The sequence below is a fragment of the Uranotaenia lowii genome, chromosome 3 (genome assembly GCF_029784155.1).
Source record: "Uranotaenia lowii strain MFRU-FL chromosome 3, ASM2978415v1, whole genome shotgun sequence".
NCBI classification, from domain to species: Eukaryota; Metazoa; Arthropoda; class Insecta; order Diptera; family Culicidae; genus Uranotaenia; species Uranotaenia lowii.
Window position 1 is genome coordinate 318,698,738 of NC_073693.1, and position 18,081 is coordinate 318,716,818.

At 31.8% G+C, this 18,081-nt stretch overlaps 1 protein-coding gene across 2 annotated transcripts in view; it reads left to right on the plus strand.

Moving 5' to 3' along the window:
* Nucleotides 1-18,081, plus strand: part of LOC129751871 (myogenesis-regulating glycosidase) — a 60,082-nt gene that overhangs the window by 9,260 nt on the left and 32,741 nt on the right. For both annotated transcript variants that reach the window (XM_055747623.1, XM_055747624.1), the window contains exons 2-3: nucleotides 5,988-6,358; nucleotides 6,442-6,610. In XM_055747623.1, coding sequence (XP_055603598.1) covers nucleotides 6,069-6,358; nucleotides 6,442-6,610 — 459 coding nt within the window. In that variant the 5' untranslated portion in view covers nucleotides 5,988-6,068. The remainder of the gene's footprint in view (nucleotides 1-5,987; nucleotides 6,359-6,441; nucleotides 6,611-18,081) is intronic.

Sequence of the window (18,081 nt, forward strand, 5' to 3'; positions counted from 1 at the left end):
GAATCATTTCGTTAGGGAGGAACATGTTAATCCAGTTTTTTATCAATCACTTTTTTTCCCTTTGGCCGATTTTTTTAAAAATGCGGTTTTTTCTTTAGGGATGGTATTCATCACTGTCAATGAGTAGGGGCGGTCGAACCTATTGACGCCTCATTAACAGTAATGAATACCACCGTAAAAAAGTTAGCCCATTTTTTAAGCCTAATATCGTTTTTATCTTAACTCTTATCGAAACGCAGTCTTCGGATGAAATATTTATCATAATTTAGGCATTTGGAAAAATTGTTTTTGAAAGAAATCGGCCAACGGGAACCAAAGTTATTGATGAAAAACTGTTTTTTTATTGGCATCACAAATCGTTCAGTCATGTTTCTAAGCCCCTTTGGTTATAAAATTGTTCTTTTAAATTGCCAAGCATTTTTCCGCTTTTACTTCTTTCCGAACTGTCAAGTGAATATCATCCTAACTCAAATATTAGAAAAACATCAAAAATTGCAATCGAGCGCAACAACAATGGTTAAAATCGGTCATTATTTGACGAAACGGCATGTATTTCACATTGAGTGTCCTGGTCGGACATTTAGTCGCCTCATTTAAACAGTGATGAATATCACCCTTAAAAAAGTTAGACAATTTTGAAGCTTAATAACTTTTTTATCTTAACTTTAATTGAAATGAAACCTTCGGATGAAATATTTATAATAATTTGGGCTTTAAGAAAACCTGTTTTTGAAAGAAATCGGTTGGAGGAGACAAAAGTTATTGACGAAAAACTGGTTTTTCATGTTCCTCTCGAACAAAATGTCTCAAAATCCCATACAAGCTTCAGGCTCGTTGAGCGACCCCTTCCCGTGGTCCGATCTGGCTCAAATTTGGCATGAGATCTTGTACTAGACCCAGGATCAATTTTAGCCTGCAGCGTATAACTTTTTCAAATGTCGGGTCATTTGGGGCAGTCTAATATACATATTTTGCTGGGATGAATTCCGTGTGTTGGTTAATAATATGTATTATTAACCAGCACACAAAATTCAATCCAGCAATATATTTACAAAAATAAATTTTCTAAATTTGTTCCAGTACCTTCACGTTAATGCATCACGATTCTGAATTCTGTGTTTCAGCATTTCATAGCATTTCGATTTATTTGTTTGCGATGCAAATAAAAAAAATTATAGTCATTGCTCCTTTCATAACTCTTTAAGGAGCTGTTGGCCAACTTTTCATGTCTTTAGATGAAAGTTGCATCATAAATTGGGCTATGCAATGTTATTTTTAGCAGAATATTCGGTAATGCAGACCAGTGCTGCAAATAATCAGTGTCAGCTTTCAATTTTCAATTGAATTTACTGCAGTGTGCGCTCAGTTCATTTCCATCTGCATTCATCTGATAATGAACAGAAAGCTCAATCCCGAAAGCACTCTGCATTCTCATTCACGAATCGGCAACATCGGTGCTGAGTATACATTCAGGCTCTTTGAGGGTTCATGAGATTATCCAATCTTCATTTTCAGTTTCAAGCAAACATTGCTGAAAGTGAAAAAAGCTCAATTCGATTATCATTAAGTTTAGTTGAATGGTGACAAAGCTTGTTCGATGCGCTAGACTGCGGAAATTGAATAATAACTGCTGAGATTTCTATTGTAGAGGTGGGAAGGTTGAGAAATAAGTGTTCGGGTTGGCGAGAAGAACGCTGGCGAGGGAGCGTGTGGGACGAATGTGGAGATAAAACTGTGACAAAATTACGACAAAATGTTATAAAATTATGATACAGAAATGACATAAAATTTGGCAATAAAATGTCAAAACATGACAAATGTGGTAAAAGTATGACAAAATTATGACAAAAAAAATGCACAAATCTGACAAATATGATTTAAATTTTACAATGTAATAAAAAAACGCAACTCTGTCGAAAATGTTACAAATGTGATAAAATTATGACAATTTTTTTTCAAAAAATTCAAAATTTCGCCAAATTATAACAACTGACAAAAATGTGACAAATATTACAAAAATATGACGAAATATTGGCAAAAAAAATTCAAAAATAAGACAAGCGTGGTAAAAATATGACGAATATATAAAAATAAAATGAAAATATCATGACATAAAATTGTGATAAAAATAAAACAAATTTAAGATACAAATAGGACAAATATGACCAATTTATGATTATAATATTTAAAAAAATTTTAATTGAAGAGACTAAAATGTCGCCAAACTGTGTAAAATTATGACAAAGTGGTAAAAATATGATAAATGTCATATCTTTCAGATAGTTGTCATTTTTTTTTACCAAATTTGTCATGTTTGCCATGTTTTTTTTCATTTTATTGTTAATTTTTTTGTAATAATTTTGTCATATTTATAAAATTTATATCATAATTTTGTTTTATTTTTAACACATTTGTCCTATTTTTTTCTAAGGTTTATCGGATTTTTGTCAATTTATTGTTAAATTGTCTTAATTTTGCAATATTTTTGTCATATTTGTCAGTTTTTTATATAATTTTGTAATTTTTTTTGTTATGTTTTGTTATTGTATTGTCAAAATTTTGCTATATTTTTGTAAGATTTCCATATTTTTGTCATATTTTTATCACATTTGTAAAATTTTTATCTCATCTGTCAGATTTTTGTCATGTTTTTGTTCATTTTTTTTGTCATATTTAGGCCATAGTTTTGTCATATTTGTTAGATTGCTGTCATTCTATTGTCCAATTGTTGATTTTGGTAAGTTTTTGGTCATACTATATATTGTCATAATTTTGTCAAGTTTTCACCATATTTATTTCATTTTGTCATAATTTTGTCCTATTTTGACCACAATTGTAAAATTTTTGTTATATTTGTCAGATATCCGCCATGTCGTCATCAAGAAATTTATATACATCTCTCTTCCCGTCCCCTCTGAACAATCGTATAGTCTTAGCTAATTTCAAATCGTGTTTTTTTTTTCGAATCCCATTTCACAATTTTTGAAAATGGCGAAAAAACAAATGCCTACTGAAATTATCAGCAACTTTAGCTGACACTGATTGAATGCTAAAGCTGCATTCACTGATCGAATGCAGTGAGTGACAGAAACGCCTAAGCGAAAGACGCTTTCGTAGCAGTCGAGTGAAACAAGTTAGTTCGGGTTTACGAATGAGCTTTCTACTGACTGATAGACATACTCGCAAAGCTTGCCGTAAGCACGAAGATGACCGAGCCGATCAGAAGCTTTTATATTTGTCGACTTTTCTATTCCGTTCATTTCAGTTCAAGCTTTTTACACTGATAAAAATTCACATTCAATATCATTCGTGCTTTCAGAAATTTTGCAGCACTGATGCAGACGGTACTTTTAGATACCATTTATAGCTTTGTTACATTTGATCATATTAAAGGTAATTATTTAAACAACTAAAAATATTTTATTCGAAAGGCTGATAAAATTTCGTGCGTTTTGATGTGCCATTTTATGATTTCCGTTGAAAAATCAGAAATTACCTTTTAAAAATGTTTGTATTTTATTTACAAACAAAAGGCCTAACATAAAAAATAAAGATTTTAGAAAACTGAAAAAATACGTCTGTTTTTAAATCGTAAAAACGAACCAAATTTGCAATTTCGGGGAAGATCTTAAGACCCCCGGCGCAAATTGTCAGATAATGAAAAAAAATCCCCTCATGGTTAACGAGATATCGAAAATTTAAATTTCGTTTTAATATTCAATTTTTTACTTGAAAATTTCCATATCTAACCGAACAAGAAATGAAAGCTCGAAATTTCCCTTTATCTAAAAGCTATCGATCTCCGTCTATAATTCTCTTTATTTTCATATTTGCCTTCCTATCTTTTTTTTTTCTAAAACAGAAAATGCTAGACTTAGTGATCCATTGCAAAAACAAAAAACAAACGAGTGTTGCTCCAAGCTCAAAAGTATTAGCTCCAGTACTTCGAGAAAAACGTTATTCATCATTTAAAATTTTCAACACAATTGTTATTGCTGTCAAATCGATGCTTTAAAAGCTGGTTTCAGAAAGAATTGGAACAAAAACAGTTGCCTGTTTTTCAGTTATTTATTATTGAGTTCTAGATTTTATGCAAATGTAGTGTTTTCTTCATACTTTCAAGAAAAAATACGGATAAAATGATTCGTCACGGTTTCGAATGAATTCTCGAATTTTTCCTGTAACACGGCTCGTTAGGCGGTGCACACTTCTTCGTTCCATCGTTCTCAATAGGGCGGAACTGGGGGCAGTTGGGTGGGTTAAGGTTTTAACGATCAAACTGGACCCCTTTCTCTGCATACCATTCTTGAACGATTTTGCTGTAATGACAGCTTGCCAAATCTGACCAAAACATTACGGGATCCTCGTGGGATCGAATGAACGGCAACGAAGTTAGAACGATATAGGAACCCGTGGATGAACTAGAAGCATTTTAGTGAGACGAAAAGAATTTTGATCTTTCTTAATCCAGGGTGCCCTGACCCTGGGCAAAAATCTAGCAAAATCCAAAGATTAAAGGTTCGTTGACTATTTTTTGTTATATTAGTTCTCATTTCATAGTTTATTAGTTTCAGACGAAGAGAATTCTGAAAGTGTGTCTACTTACCTAGGGTCATTGCATACTTTAGGGTACAATTTTCTAGTTTTTAGATAAAAACAGTATTTTGAAGCCTTTTAATCAGATAATTACTGGATGGATGTTAGTTATTGGACCAATATTAGTAATTTCGTGATAACCAATGTTCACGATCCATTCAGAAGAAAAATAGATCTTTTTGGACTCTAGGGATCAATCAAAACCCATAATATACATTTTGGAAAACTTAAAAAATAAAAAAATAGAATTTACTATTGCTTAGGAAATATGGCATTATGTAGTTCATATTTTACTATAACGATTGACATGTTGGAGTAAATATATTATAGATCTACAAGTCACATTTTGTTAAATTTTTCAAACAAAGTCCAATAACCCTAAAGATATTTTTTAAAATATTAGTTGAGATAACAGTATTGTTGTTTTGTTTTACTTGAAACATTTTTCTATAACATTTCATATTTGTAAGACATTCCGGTTTCGAGATATAGCAAAGGAATCAAGTATCCCCAGGGATCAAGTTAAGGGGAATTTTAGCTATAGGGGAGCTATAGCTAAAATTCCCCTAAACCCAGTGCTCAGGATGAACAGTTTAGCAAGGTAAAAAAATTGAACTTCTGAAATAGTGTTCGAAGAAAATTTTTCTTTTTTTTCAAAAAAAGAATAAGTTTTGAATAGATTGTTTTTATTTTATCTCTGTTACCTTGTGTCTTATGTCATTTGCTCCCTGAAACATTCGTTTTATGATCAGTTGATTGTTATTGGTAATCCTAGGAGGCTAGCCATTTATCTACTTCCGAAAGCTGTTCTATAGATGATTGAACTTCCACTTAATCTCTCAAACAGAACTTAGATTTAGTTTGTGCTTATCACAGTTACGTTCCGCCAGCAATCGATTAGTTGAATCGTGAATTTGAACAGTTGTAATCAGACTTTTGAATTATTAACTTGTATCAGTTCGTCACAAGCTGATTTTTTTTTTAAATTCATAAATAAGAAATCAGCTTAGCGTTCATGAATAAATTTGATTATTTGTATTACTTCGGTAATAACTTCTAAGTGTCCAGTAAATTCAAAAGCGTGCGTCTTGTTTGGTTACAACTTTATGGCTGGTGGACTTCTTGAAGATGATTGTAATCAATTTGGACCGATGATGTTGTATTGGAGAAGATAATCTGCAATCGGCACATGCATAATCTACATTTCACGATAATGTGCTAATCAGCTAGGGCAAAACGACTAAGTTTCGGCGTCTTTCCATTTTGTTTAAACTCAATCGAGCTTCTCCCAAAAGACTAGTTTTGCATAAAGTCTTTGGTCGCCCCCCGAAAGATGTGTGACATAATGTCTAAGCTAAAAACTGACCCTTTCCCTTATGTTACCATTACAGGTCCACAGGTAGCCGCCTCGCGTGCCTTGAATGAATAATAATTGTCCATGTATTAGCCAATAGCTTGGATTGGAATACGAAATGAGTAGTAGCCGATCCAATTCGGTTAGCTATCAGCGGCGACTTTCCTACGGGGGGGACAAAATACCATTCGTCGATTCCGAAGATGACGATGATGAAGACGGATCGTCAAAAAGTAGTAGCAGCAGCAGTTCGGAAAACGCCGACGATGTGATGACTGCCAGTCAAGAAAACCTAGCGCTGGCATACGTTAATCGCTTCAGGATGCCGTCGCTGGCCGAACGTCGGAACAAGGAAAAACTAACGGTGACGATCGAGCACGAAGCAAGGAAGCGCCCATCCGTCGATCAGTGAGTACCTCGTGCTCGTTTGCACGCGATTGGTGTCACGTGGAGTTCAAAGTGTAAACCCGTAAAAATGTTATCCCTTCCAGTGGGGAGCTGGCCGAGGAAGCCAAAGACAAGGCCACGGAGCTTAAGAAGGTGGCCGCCGAACGAGCCATCGGTCTTCGGAGGAACTCGCTGTCTATGCCAAGCTTGACCGAGAAGGATTTGGAAGCCATTCATCAGGCTCAGGTTGACCAGGAAGAGAGCAGTATATTGGTTAGTAGAACAAAGTTTATATTTGTTTTATGCTCGATATTCAAAATTAATTTAACGTTGAGCTAGGTCTAGCTCACACCTTTAGCGCAACCTGCTTGTATTGAAAAGCGTAATCTGGCTTAAATCATTAGTATACTTAAGCTGATAAGCTTATGCCAATAAGCCTTGCACGTTTGGATTTATTCGTCGAGGTGTTTATTCGAAATTGCCTTGGTTGCGAAATTAGCTCATTTGTGGAACAAAATCCAAAAAGTTTTGAAAATTTCAAAGCTTGCACAAGCCAACAATACTTACATGTTTCTGAGGTGCAAAAAATTTAAGAAATAATTTTGACTGAATCCAAATATTCACTAATTTTTTTTAAATTTCTACTAGCTCTTGTTTTCTAGATAATTGAAAAATTGTGACCTGTTTTGGCAAAAATGTAGAACATAACAAAAATTTTAAAAAATTAATTTAAAAAATTTTGATCCGTTTTGCTTGGTTAATTCTTAAGCTATGCTACAAAATTATATGGAAATTCTTAACACTGGAAAGCGGAAGAGTTTTTAACAATCATAGAAAGATGTTTCTTATCAAGCGAATGTCAAATTTGATTCCATGCGCTTGTTTGTTCTCAATGTATGCCAACACAATTTTATTGGGCCATACTCCCCTCCCTGTTTACTCACGGGAGGAAGGGTGGTATCTCAAATGATTATAGAATCAATCCTCGTTTTCTAATACTTTTCTATATCAATTTGGTTCCATTTTTAAGATAAGTTGTAGGGTTGTTTAAAAAAATTGTTTAAAAGCCTCCCTCATCCCTTCGCCTATATCTTCAATGAATGGATGGAGCGGTCTCATAAAATGATATAACCATTACTTGAACCATGTGCTCTCCCATGGCACGTTTGGCTATATTTGCTCGATGAATTCTCAAGAATTGAAAAAAAATACCAAATAATACCAAAAATAAATAGAAACCTTTTTCGCACACAAATACTTTCCATGCGAAATTTGTTTCCATTTTCTATAAGAACCCTACTCTTTCCTTCCTATCTTCCTAATGGAAGAAGACGGGGGTCTAAAATAATCATTGAAATACTTCTCGAATTCAAATATCCTTCTATGTCAAATTTGGTTCCATTTGCTCGAAAAGTTTTTGAGTAATGTTCAAGAATCCTTTGGAGGCCCCCGATTGGAAGGAGGGAGGGGTGTTAAATAACCATAAAAACATTCCTCTTTCCAAACTACTCTCATATTCCGAATTTGGTTGTATTTGCTCGATTAGTTCTCCAGTTATGCACAAAATTGCAAAGGAACCCCCTCCTCTTTTCCTATCTCCCCTATGAAAGGAGGGGGAGGGTGCCAAATACATTTTTTGTAACCTTATAACCTCCCATGCCAAGTCTGGATCAATTTTCATTATTTGTTCTATTAGAATTCCCCCTTCCTATCTCCCCACGAGAAGAAGGAATGGGAAAATCATAGAATCATTTATTGTATCCGAATACCCTCCAATGCAAAATAAGGTACCATTTGCTTGATAGGTTCTCGAGTTATGAAAACATACGTTTGAAAGACCTCCTCGCCCCTTCTTGTAAAGGGGAGTGGTCTCAATAATAGGAACCTTCTCCGGCCTTCAGTACCTCCCCCTGTCAAGTATCACACAAATAAGTGTTTTGTGTGTAGAAAATTTGAAATTTGAAATTTATGTTTTTGGAATCCGCGTAAAATAGACCGGAAAATACGCTTTTACCAAAGCACAAAAAGATTGACCATTTTGGTCCCTGATGAAGGTGTCATACGACACCGAAACGTAGGATTAAAATAAATTTTTGTAAGAAACTGGACTGATTGCCGATAAAAAAATTCACTTCAAAAAATTTTCAAATTTTTTTTAAAACTTTTTACAGAACTGTCTGCAGTCTGAGAGGATCAAATTATCTGAAATTATTAGAATTATCTGGAGTAATATGAATCCATTTGAATCCATTATCTTTGGATTTTCTGATTGTGGCAACACTGCGAGGGAATTTCATTTAAAAAAATCTCAATGATTAAGAAAATCAATAAACACTAGGAACCGCTAAAACTTTTTTATGATAACGCTTTTTGTGATGCGATCTGGAATAGAAACGTTTGTCTAAATTCAAGCTTTGAAAAAAAATAAAAAAAATCATGAATATTGAAAAATAAACGATAAAAAACTATTTTCGATGTGAAATCAGTTTTTATACTTCTCCTGAGTTAAATGTCTCAAGATACCATTCGCACTTCAGACTCAATGGAAATCGCTAGCAGTTCAATCTAGTTTGAATTTTGTATGTTACTGTCTTTTGATACAATGATTATTATAAGCCTGGAGCTTCCTTTAACCTTTTTATTTGTATTATTTCCTAGCACAATTTTTTTTATCCCTGCTGTACTCTGTGATTCTTCCATTTTATTTATTACTTTTGAGGTTAAATAATCTTAGCTTCTACAGTTTCCAACCCACTACATTATTCAAATAATCTCTCTTTCCAAAAAACTATAAATCTAATTTGAGATTTATAGTTTTTTGGAAATAATTTTATTTAATGGGTGAATCTAGCCTAAAACTGTGATAAATTTGAAAATATTCCAAAAAATGCATTTTAATCTTTTTTGTCGATCTTTAATTAACTAAAATTAACAGCATTGTTGGCAAAATAGAATTGCAAAGGATCGATAGCAGGCTAGCCTGGAGCTCGTAAGATTCATCATATTTTGTTCATCCATTACATATTTTAGTTATTCTACTGTGCACTGATATTTTTCTTTATTATTAAATAGAACCTTAATGAAGCATTAATGCTACAGTAAAACAATCCTGATTTCTACAATTTTAAACTAATTATGGTAAAACTATAGAAGTCATTGGTTTGAATAAATTATAGCAATCCATAAAAACAAAAAAGATTAAATCGCATCAATCTGGCCTGAAACCGTCGATGAAATTGAAATTTCTTTTGAAAAAAGAAATTGTTTTTCATCGTTTTATTGATCGTGAATTCGAAAATATCAACAGAACTTCAATTCTTATGCAAAAATGATGTTCATATGATTGATAGAAAATTTATTCACCTTCAATATGAGAAAAAGAAATTTAAATTTGACGTTATGTATCAGAACGCAAACGGATTTCAGTGCAAGTAATTTAACTTTTAACTCAATATTATAAATTTGAATTGAATCAAAGCAATCGAAAGATTCCTTTTAATTCAACCACGGTAAATGAAAAGTTCATATACCGGTATTTCGATAGCAACTTACTACCTTCTTCAGTGAGCGTTTTCGATTGTTGTCACTGATACCTACTGAAGAAGGTAGTAAGTTGCTATCGAAATACCGGTATATGAACTTTTCATTTTCCGTGGTTGAATTAAAAGGAATCTTTCGATTGCTTTCATTCAATCAAGTAGGCTCACAACACAACAGAATAAATTTGAAATTTACTGAAAACTGGTCTGCTAAGATATGTTTGAATTTAATCTAAGGCAAACAAATTCAAAAATGCCAAAAACGAGTGGAATCATAAAAAATTTGATTTTTCTTTCTAAAGTGCGACCCATATATATCTGAGCCTGCAAATATTGTGGAAATATTTCAAAGAACAATTTTGAAAAAAAGATTTTAATATATTGTTGGAAAAAAAATAAATGGTGTTGGACTGTTCTTCATGTATCATAAATTTTTTTAACCAGAATAAGTTCACCAAGATGTACATATGAATATAAATTCATGTTACATTTGAATAACACCAATTATAACAAGGATATTCCAAATAATAAAATCTTAAATAAAATGTTCATATAATAATGAGTTTTTCAGAAAATCCAAACCACTTATCTTTCCAGGCGTTGAAATTTTTTATTGTTTCAGAATGAAAAATACTTGAATAAAAATTTAAAAAAAATTGCACATTGCACTGGGATAATTTTTCAGATAAAAATTTCTAAATATGGACTACAAATCTTCAAAAAAAAAAAAACAAAACTTATGGGGACTCACCAACCAAATATTTTAATTTTGCTTGAAAACGATTCAGAAAACGCTAAATTTTCCATTTCAGAAAATATACAGTTACTGTACTGTACTGTACTGTAGGCATTAGGATCTCAATACTATCTAATAAGATATTATTTTACATTTCACAAAATTTAGTTTCTTTGGTGTCTGTTGTCATGCAAAGCAACTTTTTAGCTGCTGTTTAGACATAGTAAAATATATTATTTGGTAATTTTTATTATAATTAGGCCTCAGGTAATTCATTGGACTATTTTTTCCCTATAATCAGTTCGAGCAGATGTTAAAATAAACAGGTTTATTGTTCTCAATTGGCGACAAGGACAATAAAAGTTTAATTGATTCCGTAAATAAGCAGTGTCGTTTACAAAAGATTTTATGCGATACATTTTTTGTGCTTGGTTACTAAAAAAAAAGTAAAGCATGGATCACTACAAATCTGGACGCATTAAAACGGGTCTATCTCGGAGCTATATAAACAAAATAAAAATGTTTGAAATGTAGGGTTTTTACTGCACTTTAAAGGAAAAATAATAAAAAAAATTATTTCGATGTTGTTTTGAAGAATTTTCGAACTTTTGGTTGAGTATCACTCATTATAGTTTGAACACCCTGATTGATTCGCTGACCTCAGCGGCCATTTTGTTCCACAATCTCTTCATCTCTGTTGCTTCCCGAGTCGTCCTACCATTCTTCTTCATCTTCTGCTTGACAATTGCCCAAAATTTTTCGATAGGGCGGAATTGAGAGCAGTTGGGTGGGTTGATGTCCTTTTCGACAAAATCCACCCGTTGGCCCAATACCACTGTAGAACCTCCTAGCTGTAGTGGCAGCTTGCCAAATCTGGCGAAAACTTAACTAGTCCTTTGTGAGATCTAATGTACGAAAAAAAAAAGTTTTTCAGGCATTCCTCCTTGTAAATTTCGGAGTCCATGGTCTTGTTTTTCACAAAAACCGGAATTTTTCGTCCGCAGCTGCAAATACCTTGCCAGATCAAACACTTTTTTGCACACTTATCAGCAAAAACGAATTTGAAGTTGCCGGGGACATCACCATGACCAGTGCAGTGCACCACTACAGTGGCTTTAGGACATAATTTTGGCCAGAAAGCTGCCCAAAATCCATCTTCACGTACGTTTCGTCATCCATGAGGATGCATTCGTCGAACTTCGTTGGAATCTTCTTGTATAACTTGCGGGCACGTCCTTTGGCTACTAAATTCTGCTTCAATGTCCGGTTTGGTTGCTTACTGGTCCGATAGGATCGTATTCCTTCGCGTAGCACCGGTCGGCGTTGAATTTCTTGGCAATGTCATAGTCCGACTACCTTGTGTTTTCCTTGATCGTTCACAACACCTTCAAATGCAGTTTCCGATCCTTTATTCCACTATGACGCTTGGTATGAACCTGCCGATCTTTTTTTAACGATTTCGCGATTTTTGAACCCGACCACGTCGGGTTTTTGACGTGGGTGTTCAAAATTTATTTTCATCTCGCGGCTTCCATCACGTGTAACTTTTTTGAAACAAAACTAATCGTAATGAACTTTTCAGCACTGGTAGAAGAAACATTCCTCTACAAAGTGCTGCCAAAACATTCCAGATCCGACAACTAGGAGCACTATGGTAAAATAAATAGTGCGTTCAGATTTGTAGTGATCCATGCTTTATAGACAGAAATGTAGTGTCATGGTCACCACAAGACTTTATTCAACCTTGTATTAAGGAATGCATCAATTTAGTTTTAGCGATTTATTGATAACATTATAAAATTTTCCTAGATTTCTGAATTATGTCATATATTGTTTGATTATTTTTTGCGGAGAAAGAGTTTTACAGGTATTTATTAATAAACAATAAATAAATAATTTATCTAAAATTGTATCCTGAATAAGATTAACACTAGATTAATATTTTGACGTAAACTCAACGTTATTTCTGGGTTTCCCTTAATCCGTTGCACTGGACGGATCAACTGTCGAGCACACATGAACCTGGCAGAATTTGGATTCGTTCAACGTGATTTTAGTGCTGAGCTGATCCAAAAGCGTGGGTGTGCAATTTTCGGTTTAAGGATCATTACCAAAATCGATAAGCAGCTGATAGCAAACTGTCAATCGAAAGTGCAACCCAAGATACATACGTCGGTAGCCGTTAGATAACAAATGACTCGTGTGTTTGTATTCAAAGAACAGGAATCACATTTCGAGTGGGTGGTGATAACAAGATCGTATGGAAGAAAATTGGAGACGAGCAAAAAAAAAAATTTGACGATGGATTGTTTCGCCGATGAAGTATCGATGATTGATTGGTTTCTGTGTTATCAGTCAAACGAATTCGCGTGATAAGGGGTCATCCACTACATGTGTTACAGCTAATTCGAACTAAAGTGTTTGAAGAGCAAAAAAATCTACCACTTCTCACCCAGGAGAAGTAATCTCTTATCAATTTTGTGTCACGTGTTCGGTTGTTTCGTATATGGGTAGAGGCAGATTGATTGCGTTCCGGTTAATTTGATTTACTACCTAGTTTACTAAACGATTAGGAGGGATTGCTTTGAATGAAGCGAGTATTTGATCTATCGAGTTATACAATTATTGAAAGAAGATTGATTTGAGCTTATCAGAAGCCTTATAAATCAGCTCAGAAGTTCAGCTGGATTTTTAACATATTTTACACAATCTTGCGCGATATGTTTTGACCTTTGGAAAAATAACATTATTGACAAAACACAAGAAATGGAAAAAATAACGAAAACAACAAAAAACCTGACAAAAACGACAAAAATGACAAAAATGACAAAAATGACAAAAATGACAAAAATGACAAAAATGACAAAAATGACAAAAATGACAAAAATGACAAAAATGACAAAAATGACAAAAATGACAAAAATGACAAAAATGACAAAAATGACAAAAATGACAAAAATGACAAAAATGACAAAAATGACAAAAATGACAAAAATGACAAAAATGACAAAAATGACAAAAATGACAAAAATGACAAAAATGACAAAAATGACAAAAATGACAAAAATGACAAAAATGACAAAAATGACAAAAATGACAAAAATGACAAAAATGACAAAAATGACAAAAATGACAAAAATGACAAAAATGACAAAAATGACAAAAATGACAAAAATGACAAAAATGACAAAAATGACAAAAATGACAAAAATGACAAAAATGACAAAAATGACAAAAATGACAAAAATGACAAAAATGACAAAAATGACAAAAATGACAAAAATGACAAAAATGACAAAAGTGACAAAAATGACAAAAATGACAAAAATGACAAAAATGACAAAAATGACAAAAATGACAAAAATGACAAAAATGACAAAAATGACAAAAATGACAAAAATGACAAAAGTGACAAAAGTGACAAAAATGACAAAAATGACAAAAATGACAAAAATGACAAAAATGACAAAAATGACAAAAATGACAAAAATGACAAAAATGACAAAAATGACAAAAATGACAAAAATGACAAAAATGACCAAAATGACAAAAGTGACAAAATTGAAAAAAATGACAAAAATGACAAAAATGACAAAAATGACAAAAATGACAAAAATGACAAAAATGACAAAAATGACAAAAATGACAAAAATGACAAAAATAACAAAAATGACAAAAATGACAAAAATGACAAAAATGACAAAAATGACAAAAATGACAAAAATGACAAAAATGACAAAAATGACAAAAATGACAAAAATGACAAAAATGACAAAAATGACAAAAATGACAAAAATGACAAAAATGACAAAAATGACAAAAATGACAAAAATGACAAAAATGACAAAAATGACAAAAATGACAAAAATGACAAAAATGACAAAAATGACAAAAATGACAAAAATGACAAAAATGACAAAAATGACAAAAATGACAAAAATGACAAAAATGACAAAAATGACAAAAATGACAAAAATGACAAAAATGACAAAAATGACAAAAATGACAGGAATGACAGGAATGACAAAAATGACAAAAATATCAAAAATGACAAAAATGGCAAAAATGGCAAAAATGGCAAAAATGACAAAAATGGCAAAAATGACAAAAATGACAAAAATGACAAAAATGACAAAAATGACAAAAATGACAAAAATGACAAAAATGACAAAAATGACAAAAATGACAAAAATGACAAAAATGACAAAAATGACAAAAATGACAAAAATGACAAAAATGACAAAAATGACAAAAATGACAAAAATGACAAAAATGACAAAAATGACAAAAATGACAAAAATGACAAAAATGACAAAAATGACAAAAATGACAAAAATGACAAAAATGACAAAAATGACAAAAATGACAAAAATGACAAAAATGACAAAAATGACAAAAATGACAAAAATGACAAAAATGACAAAAATGACAAAAATGACAAAAATGACAAAAATGACAAAAATGACAAAAATGACAAAAATGACAAAAATGACAAAAATGACAAAAATGACAAAAATGACAAAAATGACAAAAATGACAAAAATGACAAAAATGACAAAAATGACAAAAATGACAAAAATGACAAAAATGACAAAAATGACAAAAATGACAAAAATGACAAAAATGACAAAAATGACAAAAATGACAAAAATGACAAAAATGACAAAAATGGCAAAAATGACAAAAATGACAAAAATGACAGAAATGACAGAAATGACAAAAATGACAAAAATGACAAAAATGACAAAAAAGTCAGAAATGACATAAATGACACATAAATGACACATAAATGACACATAAATGACACATAAATGACACAAAAATGACAAAAATGACAAAAATGACAAAAATGGCAAAAATGACACAAAAATGACACAAAATGACAAAAATGACAAAAATGACAAAAATGACAAAAATGGCAAAAATGACACAAAAATGACACAAAATGACAAAAATCCAAAATGACAAAAATGACAAAAATGACAAACATAACAAGAATGACAAAATGAAAGAAGGACAAAAATTACCAAATTCAAGTTCTGTGAAAAATAGTATTAATAGTATAAAGTATTGTACTTTTTAAAATGTGCAGTCAACGCCATCTTCCAGCTTATTATCATCTTTTGGAATTGCACGAATCTCTCTTCGAGATGATGTTATTTTTCATCAGGGCAAGGAATTATATACATTGAAAATACATCCGCGTTTGAAATAAATAAAATAAAATGTTTTATATAAAACCATTTAATCATAAGTTCCGAATCAAAATATTAAATGAGATGCACGATTAAAAATTGAAATTTAGATTGTTAATTAATATCATAATTCGAAAATTAATTCAAGAATTTGTCGGGAACTATCTATGAAAAATGATAATTGGAGCTCGGATTCACAGCTCAGTTAATGAACTGGTAATTAATAATATTTCATTTCAGTTTCTTTTCCTCAATTACAAATGAAGGGTTGATTTATAATCCCGAAGTGAGTGTTATCTAGATTTTATAATAACGTTGCCTGAATTCTTGTCGGACGCCTGGACTATGTAAATCCAGCGATTTTTTTTTAAAACCTTGCACAATCCAGGCATTGGAATTAAGAATTTGTTCAAAACCACTAAATTATTAAAAAAAAATCAATAATACAACAGTTGAAACATTTTATTTTCCATCAATACACATCAGCAAATTTAAAATCGTATTTTCGACTTCCAAAAAAAACATGGTTATTTAGATGCAACTCGCTAGAAAAAGGTTCGTTTTCAAACGGAAAATCGTTGAATTTGAGGTTTTGTTAGATTTTTCAAAAAAGTAAATAAATCCGGGCCTTTTTCAAAGAATTCCGAACAAGCGCACCTGACCGGACTTTCCGTAAGTTTTGTCTCGAAAAAAAAACTGGGCAATCTGGCAAAGCATAATTTAGAAAACATTGAATTACTATTTCTTATGGGAGTTTTCTAAAAAGAAAACAGATTTTATTTTGCATTTTTGATAATTTGAAAGCACATAATAGAACTTAATTTGAGGAGAAGAAGGATGAAGATTATTTTATTTTGATAATATTTAGTGATCAAAGTCAGAAATTGAAACATTTTTATGTTCAAATTTTTCCAGTTTTGAAAATCAAAGGCCACATTTTTTAAAGTATGACTCGTTTAAAAAATCATTGAAGGCTTATGTTGAAAACGTACAAGTTTGAAAATTTGAATGACGTATTGGAAATTGATGATAAATAATAACACTGAAAGTACAAATTACTTATTTAGTAAATTCTATAGATTAAAATTTGGTTTAAGGATGCTACTTCGAATCATTTATGGCGATTTTGAAAAATTAATCAAAAATTCATGATTGATTTGAAAAGAATATTGTAAAATGCTGAAAAAGTAAAACTATTTTTTATATTTTGAAGCGCAGGTTTTCTAGTTCAAAATTCCAAGCTATGAATATTTTGTCACCGTCAATTGACCTATTGCATATTACATGTGACATGTAACGATACAAGCAATACATTTCATATCAAATTTCAAGATTTATAGCCTTCAGAGAGAAATTGTGCTTTAAGGACATAATTATATTGAACTGAAGAGCAGTGAACAACTATTAAATTACATCCAAAAATTTAAATAATGGGGCTTCGGAATTTGATAAATTAATTAGAAAATAAATTCTAAGTAGATTTTTTTTTTACGTTTTTGAAGAAAAATTACAAATAAAAACATTGTACATTAAAAAAAATAAAACAAAAAAAATTGGATGATCTATCAAAACCTTTCTAAATGTGAAACAGAGCACTTCGCGAAACGAAAAAAAAGTTAAGGCTGAAAATGGTTTACTGAAATATATGTTGTATCAGCAAAAATAAAAATGCTTTGAGGTTATTTATTTTTGATAACCTTGAATTAATTATACGATTGATGTTGGGGTTTTGACTTTTTTCTATCCGATTTGGTCGCGAGTACCTAGTTCATATCTGTCACATGACTTCCTCCTTAACTATTTGTAAAATATGATTTCTATGAACGAATTTGTGAAGTCAAAAAGGTTGGTTTCAAATTCTAAACTCGGGAAACTTTAATCCGAAAAAATCTCCATGGAGAGGGGGTTTCAACCCCTAAATCTCTCCTCTCCCCCCGTTCTCACGGCCTTTAAGTGAGGTGTTGATAGAATTTCACCCAAAAATAAGGCCGGAATAAATTTGAAATCTTTCTTTTGACACTTGGAGGTCAAACATCATGAGGGGGGATAATAAAAAATAATCCAAAATTTCAATAATTGTACTCAATTGAAAAAAATCTTGCATGCCAGAAACTTGCACGCAATCTTCAATGTAGGAAATTGGAAAATTGAGATATTTTAGAAAAGGTGATACAATTCCCAAAAGGGGGGTGACAATAGAAAAATTTGAAATTGTTTAAGTCTAATGAATAATTTTTCAAAAAATACGGTGAAGTCACCTATTTCCTCAATATC